Raw genomic sequence first — 21,725 nt, forward strand, 5'->3', positions numbered from 1 at the left:
ATAACTTCTATGATCATGGATTAGCATAGAGAGAAATAAAATCTTAGTATTCATTCTTCTGTTTCTAAAAAGACTCAGGTTCCCCATTATAAGTTGAAAAAGAGGTCCGGGTCCTGGAAAGTACTAAAATGTATGAAAAATAGTCATCTTTCACTGTATCTTCAATCCAAATCACCAGATGACTGGATGTATTTGACCTCATTTATGCACCACTTTAAATACTTTTAGCCCATATCTTATTCCAGCCACAATGTGGTGACGAATTCCACACAGATTTGGATCCCCTTTACTCAGGAGTAATTTGACACATGCCCTTCTCAAGTTAGCACTTTAGGTTTCTCACTTTCTGCCAGAAGGAACCCACTGGACATTCCCAGATGGGCAATAGGAAATGTGGGAGTTAACTCTGTTGGAGCTGGTGTAAGATGGGAGTCAATGGACAAATGCTTCCCCCTTGAGTCATAGGGGAGCACAGTTCTGATATATAACTCAGAAGATCCCCTGGGATAGAGCTAGAGTTGCTTCTGATGGTGAACACTCTCCCTCCTCATTTCATTCTTTTTACTCTTTACTCTTTCTCAGATCAACTACCATATGCAAGTCCCTGTCTCAGGCTCCACTTTTTGAGAAACCAGGCTAAGATATTGAAATAACCATATACCATAACAAATAACGCTAATAAGTAGGAGAGACTATGTAAATTATTATATTTAGTGCATTTTTTGGTGTTGAGTGCATTTTGCTATATTTTGATCCTTTTAAAATTAATATCCTTTGTGTAGTTTCAATTATTCAGAATACTCAATTAAGCATGCCATTTCATTTCCCATTTGCTTTGGATAAAAAAAAAATTTACTTTAGTAATAAGGCAGACTTTAATATTGTCTGCTCATTCCTAGACATCTAGGGAGTATTTTGGGATGAGATTTACAATAGACAATTTTGCTGTCGCCCCCAAATCCCTGCAGAACCTGCAACCCATGATGAAAGTGTATGAGGAGAGGGTGAACAAGTGAATCACAATTATGTCCCAAATTTCAGATGTAGAGAAATGTAAATATACTAACCATTTCTACTTAAGAGTTTCTCTTAAAAAATGAGTCACCATTTGCTTGATAGGTTAAATACTATAAATGCCAATGTGAGTTCATTTTTATTATCCTCTTGCATTTCTGTAAATCCAGGGAGTATCCATTTATATATGACAATTATAGTTACACACTCTTACATTAGGTTGCACAACAAATCAGGAAGACAAAAGTATCCTTTACCAGAAAGTCAGCTTGTTTGAACAAAAAGGCAGGAGCAATTCAACCGTCAGAGAGACTGAGTAGATATGAGCCACACCCACTTTAACAGAAAGGTGGCCCATTTCCACCTAATCCTTTATAGCTGCCTTCCAGAAGCTAATTTTTATTGGACAGGATATCTTTAGAGTTTGATTTTGAGCTTTGTGTGGTTAGTAAAATGTATCAAACTATATTAAGAGTTTGGGATATAATTTAACTCCTGTAAATCAACTGAAAAAATGTCAAATCCTACACCTTACAAGAACTAATTATTTAGAAAACCCTACTATGTTCACAGAACTTTCTTCTTTCTTTGAGGTTTCTTTATTGATGTATGACTCGCTAAAGGGAAGAAAGGCTTTTGACTTATAATTTGCTTTTAATAGTTGTATCATCCCGGAGCTTAATAGAGTAACTATCACTTGGGTAGGAAGAAGGACAGGTACAATACATGGGGAAGTGATTTAAGCTGTCACTCCTTTGATTGAGTCACTGCTGTGTGGCTATTTGTGTTTCCTTCAAGTTCCTTGGCTCACACTCAAAGCCTAGAACTCCTATGAATTTATGTTTGAGTCAGGAGTCAACTCTGTAACCTAAGATAGTCTGTCTACAATGTAGCAATGGCACTGTCCCTGCCAAGAATGAGATTCCATCAAAGGATGATTAGACAGAGCAGTTTTAAAAACAGCTCAGGAACTGTGCATTGATCTTCTCCTATGGGCCAGGACTCAAAGACAATTGACGTAGACCCTGTCTTCAGTGAACTTGTAGTGGAAGAGATGTACAACTTAGTAGATAATGTAATCTTATATGATTAGTGCTATGGTAGATTTGTGCTTAGAAAATTGGTTGCACCAAGAAAAGTCACTGAGCATAGAGGGGCAGCAGGGGAAATAGGAATAGCTGATGACAAACATTCTTTTGGAAAGAAGCCAATGAAATTTACTTGGGGCAAAATAGGCATGATTCACTCATTGTTGAACATTAGATTAGAAAAGATGCTTAGATGCTTTCTAAATGGACTTTTGGTGTCTAAATGGATTTAATATTTGGTGTCTTTCTGGGGTTAGAAAGTAAGAAATGCAAATTTGGATGTACTGGTAAAAGTTTGATATCCAGTGACTATTTTCTTCCTTAAAAAATATCTGAAACACATCACATGCCCTCCTTAATGCCCATCACCTAGTTACCCCATCCCCCCCCCCACCTCCCTTTCCCCAACCCTTAGTTTGTTTCTCAGGGTCAAGAGTCTCTCATGGTTTTTCTCCCTCTCTGATTTCTTCCCATTCAGTTTTCCCTCCCTTTCCCCATGATGTGATGAGCACTGGGTGTTATACGCAACTAATGAATCACTGAACATTATATCAAAAACTAATGATGTACTGTATGTTGGCTAATTGGATTTAAACAAAAAATAAAATGAAATATACAATTAAAATTAAAAAAATAAATGAGAGAAATGGAAAAAATATCTGAAACATAATAATCATGAAAACTAAGCTGTAGGATTCTGAAGCATAAGGAAGACTTTTACAGTAGCAGTAGATACATTTATAATATAAATTTTACATAGATCATGGGCTTTAACTTTACTTAGGTGAATTTATTACTTTACATGAGTCCAAATAGTAAATAAATTGATTAATCCTACTTTTCAAATAGTTTCCCTAGTCTTCTAGCATTAAACAGATAGAGGAAATTACTGATTTTGTTTTGGAGTATTTTATGTGATGTTTAAAATTTTTCATGTTAGGTTTGTGAAAATTTTAAAACTATAAATAAATGTACATGGACTTACTGAGTAAGGTAACTACTATAAAATTGTTTTATAACACAGGAATTATCATCTTCCACCTTGGAAATTCATTCATAATATTTTCACCGCCCACCTTCTTCCCAAAAAGGAGCGTTAATATGAATGGTCTGAATTAAAAGGCAAAGGAATGGAGTATGCACTTGGATTGTGGTTGAACAAAAGCTGATTCTTCACACACTGCAAGTTTTGATTAATCACCTGGATGCGTATTTACCCTCAGTAAATGCTTTTCTTTATGCTTCTAATTAGACTGAAAATTATTTCTGTGTTTAGACATTACATATTTGTCCTTCCTCAGAGTGATGTAGATTAGTTCTTTACAGCACATATCTTCAATATGTTTGCTATTTTGACTCTGAAGATGAAATTAAAAAAATTTATTAGAAGTTAATTAATTATAATAAATACATCTTTTAATGAAATGTTTTAATAAAATTAATAAATTTTAAAATTGATTAAATCTTTAAAATTAATTAAACCTAATAACCAATTGTGTATGCAGGTAGTAGTTTTTAAGGTAGAACAGTGCTCCAATTTTTTTATCTTTATGCAGATTTCAAGAAATATGAAAAATCCAAATTTATTTGGATATTATTCTCTACTTAGCCATCATTGATTTTAAGCCTTAGAAGCTGTACAGAAGACTATTATAATGAAGAGAGGACAAAACATGTCCTGAGAAGTTAGTTTATTTATTTATTTTTAAGATTTTTATTTACTTATTTGACAGAGAGAGAGAGAGAGCAGAAGCAGGGGGAGTGGCAGGCAGAGGGAGAGGGAGAAGCAGGCTCCCTGCTGAGCAGGGAACCCGATGCGATCCCAGGACCCTGGGATCATGACCTGAGCTGAAGGCAGACAGTTAACCGACTGAGCCACCCAGGTGCCCCATATACCCCAAGGGGTATATTTAGACAGTTATATTAAAACAGTAAGCGGTGGACAATGTAAGTGATAACATCTGTCTTAAGCTTTTGAAATGACATACTTGTGTTTCTAAGGGGCCCTTTTGAGGACACATATTGGACAGAAAGTTAATATTTAGGATTAGCACTTTCATCTGAAAAGTTTCTAGCTTGGTTCTCCCTGGTACCTAGACCAGGGAAGGAGACCTTCACCTTGTGAAGGTCTGCATTTTGATGGCATAGCTCTGTTATAACACCCAGCTGAGAATACTTTATGGATGAATTTCTTTCAGTTCATGTCCATTGCTTTCTTTAAGAACTATCTTAAGAGGTAGCTTCTCCAAGAAGCTTTCCTTCTTAACTCTATCTTCTCAGATAATTTCTTAGCTTCATGTTCTCTTGCTGGTTTGCACATAGTAGTTTTTGATGCAAAATAACCATCACCTTGTAATATTTTGTTTATTCTGAACGAATTAAAATTTTTTCTCTGGAATTTATTTAAGTTGTTTGTTTTAAATGTATTTTTCTACACTAAAAAAAATTCTTCTGGGAACTATACATATTTGAAAACAAAAACAAAAATAAAAATATTCAGGCATAGGTTAATAGACCCAGTGACAACCATAAAATAATTTATAGATAATAAATAAATAATTATAATTATAACTTATTTTATGCAATACTTATGAGTAAATCCATGAAAATTACATGGTTTTGGAAGTTGCACAAGTAACCTGTCATTGAACACAAACCACAACTATTCTTACTCCGAACATGTAGGACTCTTGTGTGTTTCTTCAGACATCCTACACAAGAGACAAAGAATGTAGAAGGTACAAAGAATGGAAAAACTGGTTAGGAAAAAATTTCCAAAATCTATAAATTTCTTCCTGACAGAGTAAAGACATTTCTTTCTTTTTTTAAAAAAAGGTCTATTCATATTTTGAATGCCTTTTCTTGTCCCTTATTGATTTTTTCCACATTATGAGCTTTAATAAAAGCTCTTAGACACACAACTCATCAGTAACAGAAATCACTTTAAAGGAAAAAAAACATTAAAACTGGCATCTAGTTGATCTCGTGCTTAGATGATCTGTCCATTTCAGTGAGAGGGGTGATAAAGTCCCCTACTATTATTGTATTATTGTCAATGTGTTTCTTTGATTTTGTTATTAATTGGCTTATATAATTGGCTGCTTCCATGTTAGGGGCATAGATATTTACAATTGTTAGATCTTGTTGGATAGACCCTTTAAGTATGATATAGTGTCCTTCCTCATCTCTTATTATAGTCTTCGGTTTAAAATCTAATTTGTCTGATATAAGGATTGCCACCCCAGCTTTCTTTTGATGTCCATTAGCATGGTAAATTGTTTTCCACCCCCTCATTTTAAATCTGGAGGTGCCTTTGGGTCTAAATGAGTCTCTTGCAGGCAGCATATTGATGGGTCTTGTTTTTTTATCCAATCTGATAGCCTGTGTCTTTTGATTGGGGCATTTAGCCCATTTACATTCAGGGTAACTATTGAAAGATACGAATTTAGTGCCATTGTATTGCCTATAAGGTGACTGTTACTGTATATTGTCTGTGTTCCTTTCTGGTCTATGTTACTTTTAGGCTCTCTCTTTGCTTAGAGGACCCCTTTCAATATTTCTTGTAGGGCTGGTTTGGTGTCGCAAATTCTTGTAGTTTTTGTTTGTCCTGGAAGCTTTTTTTTTTTATTATGTTATGTTAATCACCATACATTACATCATTAGTTTTTGGTGTAGTGTTCCATGATTCATTGTTTGCGTATAACACCCAGTGCTCCATGCAGAACACGCCCTCTTTAATACCCATCATCAGGCTAACTCATCCCCCCACTCCCCTCCCCTCTAGAACCCTCAGTTTGTTTCTCAGAGTCCATAGTCTCTCATGGTTCATCTCCCCCTCCAATTTCCCCCCCTTCATTTTTCCCTTCCTGCTATCTTCTTCTTCTTCTTCTTCTTCTTCTTCTTCTTCTTCTTCTTCTTCTTTTAGCATATAATGTATTATTTGTTTCAGAGGTACAGGTCTTACGCCAACAACAAGACAGAAGAAAGAGAAATTAAGGAGTCGATCCCATTTACAATTGCACCCAAAACCACAAGATACCTAGGAATAAACCTAACCAAAGAGGCAAGAATCTGTACTCAGAAGACTATAGAATACTCATGAAAGAAGTTGAGGAAGACACAAAGAAATGGAAAAATGTTCCATGCTCATGGATTAGAAGAACAAATATTGTGAAAATGTCTATGCTACCTAGAGCAATCTACACATTTAAAGCAATCCCTATCAAAATACCACCCACTTTTTTTTTAAAGAAATGGAACAAATAATCCTAAAATTTGTATGGAACCAGAAAAGACCCTGAATAGCCAGAGAAATGTTGAACAAACAAAGCAAAGCTTGTGGCATCACAATTCTGGACTTCAAGCTCTATTACAAAGCTGTAATCATCAAGACAGTATAGTACTGGTACAAAAACAGACACATAGATCAATGGAACAGAATAGAGAGCCCAGAAATGGACCCTCAACTCTATGGTCAACTAATCTTCGACAAAGCAGGAAAGAATGTCCAATGGAAAAAAGACAGTCTCTTCAACAAATGGTGTTGGGAAAATTGGACAGCCACATGCAGAAGAATGAAACTGGACCATTTCCTTACACCACACACAAAAATAGACTCTAAATGGTTGAAAGACCTGGGGCGCCTGGGTGGCTCAGTTGGTTAAGCGACTGCCTTTGGCTCAGGTCATGATCCTGGAGTCCCGGGATCGAGTCCCACATCGGGCTCCCTGCTCGGCAGGGAGTCTGCTTCTCCCTCTGACCCTCCTCCCTCTCATGCTCTCTGTCTCATTCTCTCTCTCTCAAATAAATAAATAAAATCTTTAAAAAAAAAATAAATGGTTGAAAGACCTAAATGTGAGACAGGAGTCCATCAAAATCCTTGAGGAGAACACAGGCAGCAACTTCTTCGACCTCAGCCGTAGCAACTTCTTCCTAGAAACATCACCAAAGGCAAGGGAAGCAAGGGCAAAAATGAACTACTGGGACTTCATCAAGATAAAAAGCTTTTGCACAGCAAAAGAAACAGTCAACAAAACCAAAAGACAACTGACAGAATGTGAGAAAATATTTGCAAATGACATATCAGATAGAGGGCTAGTATCCAAAATCTATAAAGAACTTATTAAACTCAGCACCCAAAGAACAAATGATCCAATCAAGAAATGGGCAGAAGACATGAACAGACATTTTTCCAAAGAAGACATCCAAATGGCCAACAGACACCTGAAAAAGTGCTCAACATTGCTCGGCATCAGGGAAATCCAAATCAAAACCTCAATGAGATACCACCTCACACCAGTCAGAATGGCTAAAATTAACAAGTCAGGAAACGACAGATGTTGGCGGGAATGCGGAGAAAGGGGAACCCTCCTACACTGTTGGTGGGAATGCAAGCTGATATAGCCACTCTGGAAAACAGTATGGAGGTTCCTCAAAAAGTTGAAAATAGAGCTACCGTATGACCCAGCAATTGCACTACTGGGTATTTACCCCAAAGATACAAATGTAGTGATCCGAAGGGGTATGTGCACCCCAATGTTTATAGCAGCAATGTCCACAATAGCCAAACCATGGAAAGAGCCAAGATGTCCATTGACAGATGAATGGATAAAGAAGACATGGTATATATATACAATGGAATATTATGCAGCCATCAAAAAAATGAAATCTTGCCATTTGCAATGACATGGATGGAACTATAGGGTATTATGTTAAGCAAAATAAGTCAATCAGAGAAAGACATGTATCATATGATCTCATTGATATGGGGAATTTGAGAAACAAGACAGGATCATAGGGGAAGGGAGGGAAAAATGAAACAAGATGAAACCAGAGGGAGACAAACCATAAGAAACTCTTAATCTCAAGAAACAAACTGAGGGTTGCTGGAGTGGAGGGGGGTGGGAGGGCTAGGGTGGCTGGGTGATGGACACTGGGGAGGGTATGTGCTATGGTGAGTGCTATGAAATGTGTAAGACTGATGAATCATAGACTGGTAGTCCTGAAACAAATAATATATTAGATGTTAATAATAAAAAAATAAAAATAAATAAAGCTGGCATCTAGTATATGGTACTTTTAGCTATTTAATGTGTACTGCATTAAGAGAAGCAGGCGAGTCATACATAATTCATCAGTTACGTAAAAGAAGAATCAAAGTGGTTTTGCTGATGGTTTTAGTACCTTTCTTTCTAAGTACCTTTCTAAGTACCTTTTTAGTACCTTTCTAAGATAGTACAATCTTACCTTGTTTATGAATGTCAAAAGATTTCAATATCAAGAAAAAATCTCAAATAACCTAACTTTGCATCTCAAGGCACTAGAAGAAGTATAAAGTTACCATGAGGAAAGAAATAACAAATATCAGAGAAGATATAAGTGAAATAGAGACTAAAATGATAGAAAAGATAAATGAAACTAAGAGCTGGTTCTTTGAAAGATAAACAAAATTGACAAACCTTTAGTTAGACTCACCAAGAAAAAAAGAGAGAGAATTCAAATAAATAAAATCAGAAATGAAAGAGGAGATGTTATAACTATGTCACAGAAATACAGGGAATCATGAGAAGCTACTGTGAACAATTATAATCCCAACAAATTTGACAACTTAGAAAAAAAGGTAAATTCCTAGAAACATACAACCTACCAAGACTGAATCATGAAGAAATACAAAATGTGAACAGACTTATTACTGCTAAGGAGATTCAATCAGTAATCAAAAAGCTCCCAACAAACAAAAGTCCAGGACCAGATGGCTTCAGTGGTGAATTCTATCAAACATTCACAGAAGAATTAACACCAATTCTTTTCAGACTTTTCCAAAAAATAGAAGTGGAGGGAACACTTCTAAACTCACGAAGCCAGTGTTACCCTGATACCAAAACCATATAAGGAGGTCATAAGAAAAAACAATTATACGTCAATATGCCTGATGAACAAAGATGCAAAAATCCTTAATAAAGTATTAGCAAACTGAATTCAACAATACATTAAAAGAATCATACACCATGATCAAGTGGAATTTATTCCAGGGATGCAAGGATGGTTCAACATCTGCAAATCAATCAATGTGGGGTCGGGAGAGGTGGGCAAAATGGGTGAAGGGAGTCAAAAGGGGGTTATTTTCCACTTATAAAATAAATAAGGCATGGAATGTAATGTACAGCATGGTGACTATAGTTAATAATACCATATTACATTTTTGAAACTTGCTAAGAGAATAGAACTTAAAAGTTCTCATCACAAGAAAAATTTTTTTATAAATATGTATGGTGACAGATGTTAACTAGACTTATTGTGGTGTTCATTTGGCAATACATACAAATATTGAATTGTTATGTTGTACAACTGAAATAAATGTAATGTTACATGTCAATTATACCTCAATAAAAAAAGTTTTTAGGCTGCTGGAATGGAGGATAAAATATCATTAATATATTTTAGTCAGAGTACCTCCATAATGCTAGTTTTTCAGTCTTAAAAAGATTGCCAAACTTTTCAAAGACATTTAAGAAAACTCATGCTATGACTCATTTAAATAATATTTGTTACAACAGTAACTCAGAGATCTAGGAACATAAGAGATAAAGAGCCAAAGTCATCAGATGTCTAAGATCTAATCCCACGAAATGTGTATGCTTTTTAAATGTAATTTTAAGAAATCCAAAGGTTTATTATGATATAATAGCAGATTCAGATGCAGTTGTAATAAATAACATTTATGTACCCTTTTCTCAATTTCCCCCAAAGGTAATATCTTGCAAAGATGTTGTAAAGACAACATCTTCAAAACTACAGTACCATATCATAACCAGGTTATTGACATTGATGCTGTCAAAATACAAAACATTTCCATCGCCACAAGAATTTGTTGTGTTGCTCTTTTATAGTCACATCTACTTACTTCCATCCTACTCTGTCCTTAATCCCTGGTAACCATTAATCTGTTCTCCCTTTCTATAATTTTGTCATTTCAAGAATGTTATATATTCATATAAGTAGAATAATACAATATATAATTTTCTGGATTGGCTTCTTTCACTCAGTGTAATTTTCTAGAGATTCATCCAAGTTGTTTATCACTGAGTAGTATTCCATGGTATGATGTACCCAAATATGTTTAACCCTTAGCTTCTTGAAGGATATCTGGATTGTTTTAAGTTTTTGGCTATTAGGAATAAGCTGCTATAAACATCATGTATAAATTTTTGCGTGAACACAATCATCATTTGTCTGGGATAATACCTAGGAATGTAATTAATGGGTTGTGTGGCTGTTGCATGTTTAATTAAAAAAACACCAAACTGTTTTCCAGAATGGATGTACCATTTTACATTCCCATAAGCATAGTATGGATGATGCAGTTTCTCCATGTCTTTGCCAGCATTTGGTTCTGTCATTATTTAAAAAATTTTCTGCCATTCTCATAAATGTGTAGCAATATCTCATTGTAGTTTTAAGTTGCATTTATCTAATTGCTAATGATATTGAAGTCTATATATATGCTTATTTGCCGTCTGTATATTCTTTTTGGTTAAATGTCTCTTCCCGTGTTTTGCCTGTTTTCTAAACTGATTGTTTTTTCACTGAGTTTTGAGAATTCTCCATATATTCTAGATACCAGCCCTTTGATAAGTGGTATTTTTTTCCAGTCTGTAGTCTTTCCATCCTCTTTACCAGGTATTTTGCAGAGCAAAAATTTTAATTTTGATGAATTTTAAATTGTCAATTTTCCTCTTACGAGTCATGGTTTTGTTGTCAAATCAAAGAGTTCTACCTAGCCCTCGCAAAAGATTTTCTCCTACATTTTTTTTTCCTAAAAAAGATAATCCTGGGTGCCTGGGATTAAAAAAGATAATCCTGGGTCCATTAAAAATCTGCCTTCGGCTCAGGTCATGATCCCAGAGTCCTGGGATCAAGCCCCACATGGGGCTCTCTGCTCAGTGGGGAGCCTGCTTCTCCCTCTCCCTCTGCCTGCGGCTCCCCCTGCTTGTGCACTTTCTCTCTTTGTCAAATAAATAAATAAAATCTTAAAAAAAAAAGATAATCCTGTATATCAGTTTGGGGACAATTGAGAGTCTTTTAATCCATAAAGATGACTTTTCTATTCATTTATTTACATCTTCTTTGATTTCTTTCATCAGTGCTGTATAGTTTTCAGCATATAAGTCCTGTACGTATTTAACTAGGGCTCAGGAAGGGTGGAAGTAGAGGATCCCTACTCAGGCTTTGCTGGCATGATTTGGGGTAAGGCCATTGTTCTTTCTTTGGCGTTTTGGCTGTAGTAGGGCAGTTATTGTCTGAAAGCATTCTATCTGGTTATACTGATGCTTTCCTAGTCTTCTGACTGAAGAAAGCAAGCTTTTTGTCCCCCTTTTTTCCCTGTATTCTTGGGAGTTTTTGGGTCGATGGCTTCTTCAGGTCCCATTTGAGAATATATGAAGCAAACTGGTGGGAACTCACCACCATGTTGTTGGGCCCTGAAAGTCACTACCCAGTCTGGGCTCTTGTTATGTTTGTTTTCTATATAATATATAGGAATTTTAGCTGTATTTATTGGGAGGGATAGGGAAAAGTACATCTACTCCATCTTCCTGGAAGGTAAAGTCATGAATTCTTTACTGCATAATTATAAAACTTTTTTCTCATATCTTTTCATGTATTTTTTTTTTGTTTTATCATCTCAAATCTTGACTCCTCTTTTTTTCTTCTTAATAAATGAAAATATTCCCCAAAACTCTATCTTTGACTCTCCCTCTTCTCACCTTCCTATATTTGCAATCTTATTCTTTTTTTAGGACTTCGTTATCATGTTATGGGAATGACCATCATATTTATGGCTTTAGACCCAAACTTTCTCCAGAGGACCAATCTTTTATTTCCAAATGTTTGATAAATAACTTTATCTGGAGATGTATATTCTACCTAATACTCAAAATGTAAGCTAATCATCTATATTCTACTACTCTCTATTGTCTATTTCTATATGAAGTTATCCTCCCACTAATTACTCAGACTTAAAACTTGGATGTTGTATTCAATTCCTCTCACTGTTGTGCCTCACATCAGTTAAAGTCTATCAATTTTTTTTAAGATTTTATTTATTTATTTGAGAGAGAGAGCAGAACAAGAGAGAGTGTATGAGCAGGGAGGAAGGGCAGAGGGAGAAGGAGAAGCAGGCTCCCCGCTTAGCAGGGAGCCCGATGCAGGGCTTGACTCGATCCCAGGACCCTGGGATCATGACCTGAGCTGAGGGCAGATGTTTAACCTACTGAGCCACCCAGGCGCCCCATTCTATCAATTCTGTAAATATAACCTCTCTGATATATGTCCACTATTTCTAATATTATTTTCACTGTAATAGTTCAGGTTTTCAATTCTTCACACTTGTACCATTTTAATTCTTTTCTAACCAATCTGTCTGCTTAAGACTCTCCCCTCTAGCTCATTTTATACAATATTATCAAATAAAATTTTAGAAAGAAAAGCTTTGACCTTGTGTTTTCATAATTTAATGGATCTTAATGGACCTTACCAAAGTGCAAACTCTTTAACTTAAAACTCATCACTCTTAATTTTGATTATGTTATAACTCACTCAACCTGGGCATAAGAAGTGCAATGGCCTCAAAATCTTAGGTTCTTGGGAAATGATAGAAGGCTAGGACAAACTTGAAGGGAGACAAGGGCATTAGTCTAGCTATATGTACACTCCTCTTAGGAGTATGTGGGGCAAGTAGGCTGTCTGAAAGCCCATAGAAAATTTAAGATTATTTGGGTTTGATGGTGATTGGCAGTGTGCTCTGGCAGGTTATATTAGTCAGAGTTTTCCAGAGAAACAGAAGTATTTGTTCATTCATTCAGTCATTCATTCATTTATGTATTATGAGGAATTGGCTCACAGGCAATCATGGAGGCTGAGAAGTCCCACGATCTGTCATCTGCAAGCTGGAGACCTAGAAAAGCCAGTGGTGTAATTCCAGTTCAAATCCAAAGGCCTGAGAAATAGACTGCCAGTGGTAAAAATTCCAGTACAAGGGCAGGAGAAAACCAAAGTTCTAGCTCAAAATCAGGCAGAGAGAGAGAATTTACCCTTTCTGTATCTTTTTATCCTATTCAGGCCATTAATGGGTTGGATTATGCCACCCACACTGGGGAAGGCAGTCAGCTTCAAATGCTAATATCTTCTGGAAACATCCTCACAGATATACCCACAAATAATGTTTAACCAGATATCTTTGCATCCTGTGGCTCAGTCAAATTGCCACATAAAATTAATCATCACACAGATCTATCCCAACCTCAGATGTGTGACGTTGGCTATCAGTCAGGACACAGACTGTCCTACTGTGTGGCAGATGTGTCTAATACATTGTTGTATTATTCAATAATGTGTATTTCAAACTCTAAGCTCAAGGTTGCATTTTAAAAATCCTTAAATATTATTTTAAGTAAATATCTAGCTTTATTGGAAGACATTTTGAAATGCCAACAGGAATAATGCTCCACATCTTTCAGGAGACTTAGCAACACTTTCTCTGGAATTAAGTCAAGAATCAGGAAATGAAGGTGTCTGAGGAGCCAAAAGTTATATAAAAAAATTTACTCACTAGAGATTATTTAAATAAGAAGGTCCCACAACTGTTAACCAAAATAAAGAGTCATATTGATAATAATACGTTAATTGTAGGAGACCTCAATACTCCACTCTCAGCAATGGACAGATCATCTAAGCAGAAAATCAACAAGGAAACAAGAGCTTTGAATGATACATTGGACCAGATGGATCTCATAGATATTTACAGAACATTCCACCCTAAAACAACAGAATACTCATTCTTCTCAAGCGCACATGGAACTTTCTCCAGAATACACCATATACTGGGTCACAAATCAGGTCTCAACCGATACCAAAAGATTGAGATTATTCCCTGCATATTCTCAGACCACAATGCTCTAAAATTAGAACTCAATCACAAGACAAAATTTGGCAGAAATTCAAACACTTGGAAGCTAAAGACCACTCTGCTCAAGAATGTTTGGGTCAACCAAGAAATCAAAGAAGAACTTAAACAATTCATGGAAATCAATGAGAACGAAAACACATCGGTCCAAAACCTATGGGATACTGCAAAGGCGGTCCTAAGGGGGAAATACATAGCCATCCAAGCCTCACTTAAATAAGAAGGCCCCAAATACCCTCATTCAAAGGCTATTTACTTTTCTAATTTTTATGTATAAATTACTATGAAATATTTGAAATAAATTTGGAGAAGTTAGAAGAAAGAACACAGAGAAAACAGAAGTGACAGCAAGAACTCTGCTTGACATCAAAGTACGAGAAAGAAATAAAATATAAAGAACAAATATGAGAGCTGAAAACCTTAAATATTGGGATCATTTATTGAAGGCATCAATAACCTTACATTTCCCTAAATGCCCCGAGGGAACACAATACTCACTATATATTAATGAGTGTCCATAATAATGTCAGAAAAGTAGGTGTTAAGTTTGAGATAGATTTTTGAAAAAAATAATTTTAAAGATACTTTCTATATTTTATTTAAAAAATATATAAACTCTTTGAAAAATTTGCCTATTTAGAAGACTTACTTCCAAGGAATTTTGAATGGTCAAGGTCTTACACTAAGAATATTTTACGAAAACTTTTGCTGATAAAACAGGTTTAGAGAGCTTAAGATTGGTTCTTAGTTAAGAAAGGACTCTCTGGGCAATACAATGCTTTTAAAAAAATGTCCTCTAGGATTAAAGAATCATTAACAAATGATTGGTTAGTTCAGTTCCTTAAAGCATGGTAGAAATGAAGCCATGCATTATCTCAGAATCAAGCCACATGAAAGAAATGTGTTCTACTAACATCATCATCCGTGTCTGCCTTGGCCAGTTGCTCCCAAATGAGTGGTAGGCCAGAGCTTTATTCTTCCTCTTGTAAAACCCTTAATAATGGGTCAGGACTGTCGTCCTTGTATATAAAGTTCTATGTTATTATTCTTTCTGCTACTTCCACATAATTTGAGTTTTTACTTTAACCACATATAATTTAGCATAAGTATTTAAAATATTTCTCACACCTATTCAATAGATAGTTAAGTGTACCAGTATGTACAAGGCATCTTTGTGTAGGAAATGATTATTATTTTTAAATATGCTCATTAAAGTTATGAGCATTCAACTTTATAAGGCGTTTCATTTAAAACCCTTACTTAGCTTATGAGGCATTTCTTCACTTTTACAAGGAATGACTTGAATTTTTCCTTTCAGAACTTTTAGGAGAGCCACCATGTGGTCATCCTTGTAGTCATGTAGTTGGTACATCTAGTGTAGTGTGACATTTTTTTCTTAGCTCTTGGTGTGATAGTTTATGGCAGTGAGTGTCAAGGGCATCACTCTGTGAGGTCAACATGTCTGGTGAGATATCATTTGTATTGTTTTACTTGTTCTTTTTTTGTGCATTAAAATTTAAATTACATAAACATTAAATATTATATATATGTTCTGTTTTGGTTGTTAAACTATAAAATAACCAGGTCGTGTAAGTAATCATATTATAAAATAAGTAATAAAGGAAAATTGTGTTAACCAATTTTAACTATTGAGGTTATCATTTCTATTTATTTTTTAGATTTTATTTATTTATTTGAGAGAGAGAGAGAGAAAGAGAGCATGAGCAGGGAGTGGGGAGGCAGTGGGGGAGAGGCAGAGGGAGAAGCAGACTCCTGCTGAGTGGGGAGCCCAACGCGGGGCTCCATCCCAGGACTCAGAAATGATGACCTGAGCTGAAGGCAGATGCTTAATGACTGAGCCACTCAGGCGCCCCTCTCATCTCTATTTTAAAGGAATGTGATATTGTTTAGCATAGAGAACATAAATTCAGGGATTTGGAAATGCATAAAAATTTTTCCCATTGAAGTCAATGGTATTAGGTTAAGGAATTTGCCTCATGGGAGAGTTTAGAATTGATGGAAAAAACATGGCTCTCTAACTAAAGAATGCACTCCATAAATACTGATTGTTAGTACCTTGAAGGTAGTAGAATGTCATTTTTCATGGAATTCAGGAGTGACTGGAAAATTAAATTAAACATTGTGTTCATAGGCCTTAATAATTGAAGCATTCTTTCCATCCTAAATCTAGGAGTGGTAATATCTACTAGTAGCATATTTACACCACACTTGCTATCAGCCTTCCTTATTGGGATTCTAGAAGAGAATTAAGCTCTAATGTCCAAGGGAGCTTTCATTTTTACAAAATTAATGAACTCCCCCCCTTTTATTACTGAAATATAATTAACATGCATTGTTGTATGAGCTTTAGTTTAGAATATGACTCAACAATTCTATACATTACTCAGTGTCCATCAAGAGAAGTGTACTCTTAATCCCCTTTATTTATCTGAAGTTCTCTTTTATGAATCTGGAATTGTATTATGTATCATCCTTAAAAGAACTGAAAACAGTCACTCACATTATTTTTGTTAGGGCTTAATTCTTTTGGGGAACCTCAGTTGAGAAAGGCTGTATATATTCTCTCTTACTTGGTTTTCAGTTGCAGCTTTGGTATTATGGAATTCACTAATGCAAACAACAATCATTTACTGCTATATGCCAGGCCCTGTGCTAGGCTTGAAGACTTAATGGTGAACAAACAAGGACATGGCCCCTGCTCTCATGGAGATTTTGACATTTAATTTGATGGAAGAGATGGTCAGTAATCAAATAATTACTGTAGTGAGTACATAATTAAAACCTGGAAAGTGATGTGAAGGAAAGGAACTGGCTTCTCTGAGAGCTTTGTCAAAGGAATCTGACCTCTCCTGGGATTGTTGGCCAAAAGTGATGACAAGAGTTTAGAGGCCAGTGGACTGAGAAGCCTGGGGTTTGGGGCACGTTGTTGACAAAATCAGTTTTCCGCTGTTCTCAGTAACTTGCAATCACTGTTTGATTTTACCAGCTGGATTTTAGGTCCAATCCACATCACACTGTTTATACTAGATAAGCTTAAAATATTGTGTAATAGTGATACTGATTGTGCCTTTCATATGCACTAAATCAGTGTAAGCTTAAATGTATACACTTGTATATGTATTTATTTATTTTATAGGCTTTTTGTCGAGAGGGACAATATTCTTTTTCTCTTTGACTTCCCCATAGTGACTGGCAAAGTGTTTGTACAAGTACTTCAAAATTGTTTATTAAAGTTAATATTTCATAATATTTGATTTCAACTCCTCTCAGCAATTCTTTAAGTTAGATATGGGTTTACATACTTTCTTCATTGATGTTAAAACTGAGAACAGAGTTTAAAAGATTTTGATTTGTAATGATAGACTTCAGATTTAGAAAAAGAAGCCAGATTTTTTTTTCTCAATGGAATCTTTAAACCTACATCTTAAGTAGATTTTTAGTGCAGCTCTCAGTCCTAAATTGATTCATGAAATAGCGTAGAGAATGCACAGTGCACTTAGAATCAGAAGATATGTGTTAAAGTCTCAGGTTTGCCCATTATTTATTTTATGACTTAGAGTGAATTTTATTTCATTGACTCTTCTTTACCTATAAATCAGGCAACCAGACTGAATATCTCTAAGGTCTTTTTCAACTTTAAGGTCTTCCAAATGTCTACTGTACAATAAATAATGAACTCTCATGAATTTAATTTGGACCAGAAATCAGTAACCCATTTTCACTATTCCTGATTTTGCCACTGATCTGGAATAAATAACTTAATATGCATGACAGTTATAGAGAATACAAATTCTAAATGGAAATCCTGTGAGATTTTGCCTTTTAGTCATGATGATACATGGCGAATTATTAAAAAAACATCAGCCAATACCCTTTTTAGATACTCATTCCTATATCATTTGGTATGTGCATAGGAAAAGAAAATGAATTTAATATTAGCATAAACAAAAAATGGTAAGGTCGAATTTTATTCAAATTTCCTTGCCATAGTCAGTATTTAGTCAGTATCTATTTGGTAAGTGAATAAATTAAGCCAATAGTAATTTAGTATTATAACTAAGAATTAAATAAAGCTGTTTTCCTGGGGTAGGTATAATTATTAAGTGCTGAAATATTAATAGACACTTGAGTTGGTTAACTTTTTATTTCTACAAAAGCAATAATTTTATCCCTTGGTTCAATGGGCACTGATTTACTTCATTCTTGGGGCTGGTAAAATCTCTTTACATGGGGCGGCCCTGCTATGAATCTATATATCAAAGGCACATAGGTATGTTCCCTAAGATTCAATTGGTGTGCAGTGAATATCCAAGAATACAGTTATCAGAAGAATAACCATGATCTCCTGGAAAATATTCTTGCAAAGTGTATATATAGAAAAAAATCTATCTTGGTTACTATTTTTTGAGTACTCGCTCTATGTCAAGCATTGCACTAAGAGCTTTAGATGTGTGTGTTCATTTTTTTTTTTCAGAAAAAAAAACGACTATGAAGTATATGAACCATGATCTTTATAAAGATGAAGAAGCTAAGGCTCTGTCAGATAAAGTGATTTGTCTTTGGTGGGGGTTTAGGGGTGGGGACATCGAGTTGCCCCTACTGTACTGGTGCTTTGAGGGAGATGGTCATTCTCCCTTAGGAACACCTCCAGTTTCTGACCCCTCATCCATAGTGAAGCCTGAGTTTGGGGGGGGAAGGTATAGGCAGGCTTATTAATAAAAAGAATAGCATATACACATATATAAAGTTGACTTGCAAATATATAATCCATAGGACATACCTTTTGAGTGTTTTTTTTCTCATGATAAAAACCAATTAATGATACTTACTTTACACCAGTCCTGTTTTTTAAAGTGCATGAGGTCTTTGAAATACAACAACCATATGCAATATTTTTTATTATCATCATCCCCATAATGAGATGTTTAGACTGAGGTGCAGAAATGTTAGGCAATGTTTCCAAGGTCACACAGCAGAGGTATAGAGGACCTGGGATTCAAATCTCAGCAGGTCCCATGATTTTAACCACGATTCTATATCTTCTCTTTCTAGGCATAATAATATAGAAACACTAGTTCTGTATTCAGCTGGTTGTTGTAACTAGTTGCACTGGCCAGTGATGTCTAAGCCGCAGCTGTAAGAAGTAGTGACTTTTTCCTCTTTGTTAAGCAGCTTGTATAAAAATGAAATTGAACAATGCTGACATACTTAGGAGCACGCTCTAAGCAACTGAACTAACCAGAAAGCATAAGGCCAGGCTATCAATAAGATAGCAGCAACCTTGTGACAGCAACCTTGATTATCTAAATAAGCTTTTCATAAATCCCTAAACCAGAGACCCATTTATGTGGTGACCAATGAAGATTCATAATCGCTTTAAGTAAGAGCTGTCTTGAATGTGAGTTTTGTGTTAACTCATTTCATTGTGGTTTTGCAGAACTGGTCCAGTTGGTTGCTGGGTTTGGTTCTGCACCTATAAACCCCCAGTTTCACAAGGCATCTAACTTCTGAAGAGGGATGAAGTAGGAGGGAGAGGGGGTTTCTAAGCAACAAGTAGAGGCTAAGACAATACCAAAGCACCATCTGTTCTTAAGTATACTACGCTTAACAGTCACTGTTCTTCATAAAATTGTAGGGTGGCATTGTATTAAATAGAATTACTGACAAAAAAAATAGTATATCTGGAAAAGACCCTCAGAAAGTCAGTTTTCCTGGGATCCTACATAATGTTCTTAAAGGTTGGAGGAATGCTGGAAATGTAATGCTGTTTCTTTACATTTAAGTTCACATTTTTAGCAGATGAATTTTCAAAAATATATCTTTGGTGGCAAATTCTCTATAAATTGCAGATCTGCTTTATTTCTCTGTGTTCTTTTGAGGTCACCACACATAGGATAAGCTGTATGAGAAGGAAGGTTCTAAGAGAAAGCATCTAGGGGCCCCTGGGTGGCTCAGTTGTTAAGCGTCTGCCTTCAGCTCAGGTCATGATCCCAGGGTCCTGGGATCGAGCCCCACATCGGGCTCCCTGCTCTGCGGGAAGCCTGCTTCTCCCTCCCCCACTCCCCCTACTTGTGTTCCCTCTCTCACTGTCTCTCTGTGTCAAATAAATAAATAAAATATTTTTAAAAAAAGAAAGCACTAATAACCTGGGGAGAGTCACATTTCAACAATATGATGGTTTCTTACCCAGGAGAAGCATGTTCAGGTTTTGCTTTTTGATCTTTTTGATGTTCTATGCAAATGAACCCTTGGCCTTGATTTATTTTTTTCCACACACATTTCATCCTTTTAGTCCTTCCTGCAGGGGCAGGGATACTTTTCTGCCCTTGATCAGATTTGTGGTAGCAGAGAATTGATAGCTGAGCTTAGCTGTGCCAAGCATTCACTGTACTTTTATCAAGACCAGAGAGACACTCATTATCCTGGGAATGAAGGGACATTTGTCCCTACCTTTTAGAAGCTGTCTTTCACAATATTGTTAGGTGACCAAGAATAAGAATTAGATTGTATAATTGTACACCTGAAATTAATATAACACTGTATGCTAACTACACTGAATTAAAAAAAATTAAAAAGAATTATATTGTACAGAAGAGTGAGAGAGACGAAGTCCATTAAAGGCCTATCAGGAAGTTGACTTGATGCTAAAGAGATTCAAACTCATTTCTGGGACGTAGGAGTCTAGATTCTTGAGATATCCAAAAGAACTGAGGGAGAAAACACAACCCACAGAACAAGCCATTAAGAGTTTATGGCTGCCTTACGGAGCACCTGGGTGGCTCAGTTGGTTAAGCGTCTGCCTTTGGCTTGGGTCATGATCCCGGGGTCCTCGGGTCGGGCTCCCTGCTCAGTGGGGAGTCTGCTTCTCCCTCTGCCTTTCCAACCCACCCCACCCCCTGCTTGCACACACTCTCTCTCTTGCTCATTCTGTCTCTCAAATAAATAAATAAAATCTTAAAAAAAAAAGAGTTTATGGCTGCCTTGTTTTGCAAAGAAATATTATTTGGGGCTCTGACTACTTTTTTTAAAACTCTATCATCAAGTAAGGTTTAATTCCAGGAATACAAGAATGATATTATATCAAGAAATTGATTAACATGGACCCTGATTATTTTAACAGTGGTTAAAAAGCAATAACCATTGTATAGGAAATTAAGGAGAGAAGTGTTTTCATTTTTATAAAAAACACGACATTAAAATTAAAGGGTGAAAATCACTCTATACCATACATAAAAAGGCTTACCTGAAAATTTAAACGAAGAAGAATCTATACATAAAGACCCAGTTTTGCCCTTTAGCTTCTGATATAAAGTGGTTTCAATCCTATCCCGAAATTTTGCTGCAGTATTTTTGAAACAGGATTTAAACTTCAGCACAGCATGTATTATCACTTTCCCTTGGGCTCGGCTGCAGAACAGAAACAGGCAAATAAATCATGTTTTTATTACTGGAACCTTGATCATTCTTAGTGGAGTCATTGTATAATTTTATTAAGCACAGCTCCCTGCAGCTATCCCACTCTCCAGAGAGTGGAAATGGTACTTTATGGACATGGTGAACAGCAAAGAGAGCGTGATTTAGACTCAGGGGAACTGTGTTTGTATTCTAGATTCACCATCTGCCAACCCCTTGACCACAGC

The 21,725-nt window shown here is 35.9% G+C and overlaps 1 protein-coding gene across 1 annotated transcript in view; it reads right to left on the reverse strand.

Moving 5' to 3' along the window:
* The window catches only part of LOC116629135 (transmembrane protease serine 11C-like), a 61,165-nt gene that overhangs the window by 10,435 nt on the left and 29,005 nt on the right, over positions 1-21,725 (reverse strand). Inside the window, exon 5 of the mRNA XM_032399435.1 lies at positions 21,329-21,492. Within this exon, the coding sequence (XP_032255326.1) occupies positions 21,329-21,492 (164 nt within the window). The remainder of the gene's footprint in view (positions 1-21,328; positions 21,493-21,725) is intronic.

This window comes from Phoca vitulina, unplaced genomic scaffold (genome assembly GCF_004348235.1).
Source record: "Phoca vitulina isolate PV1807 unplaced genomic scaffold, GSC_HSeal_1.0 scaffold3, whole genome shotgun sequence".
Classification (NCBI taxonomy): domain Eukaryota; kingdom Metazoa; phylum Chordata; class Mammalia; order Carnivora; family Phocidae; genus Phoca; species Phoca vitulina.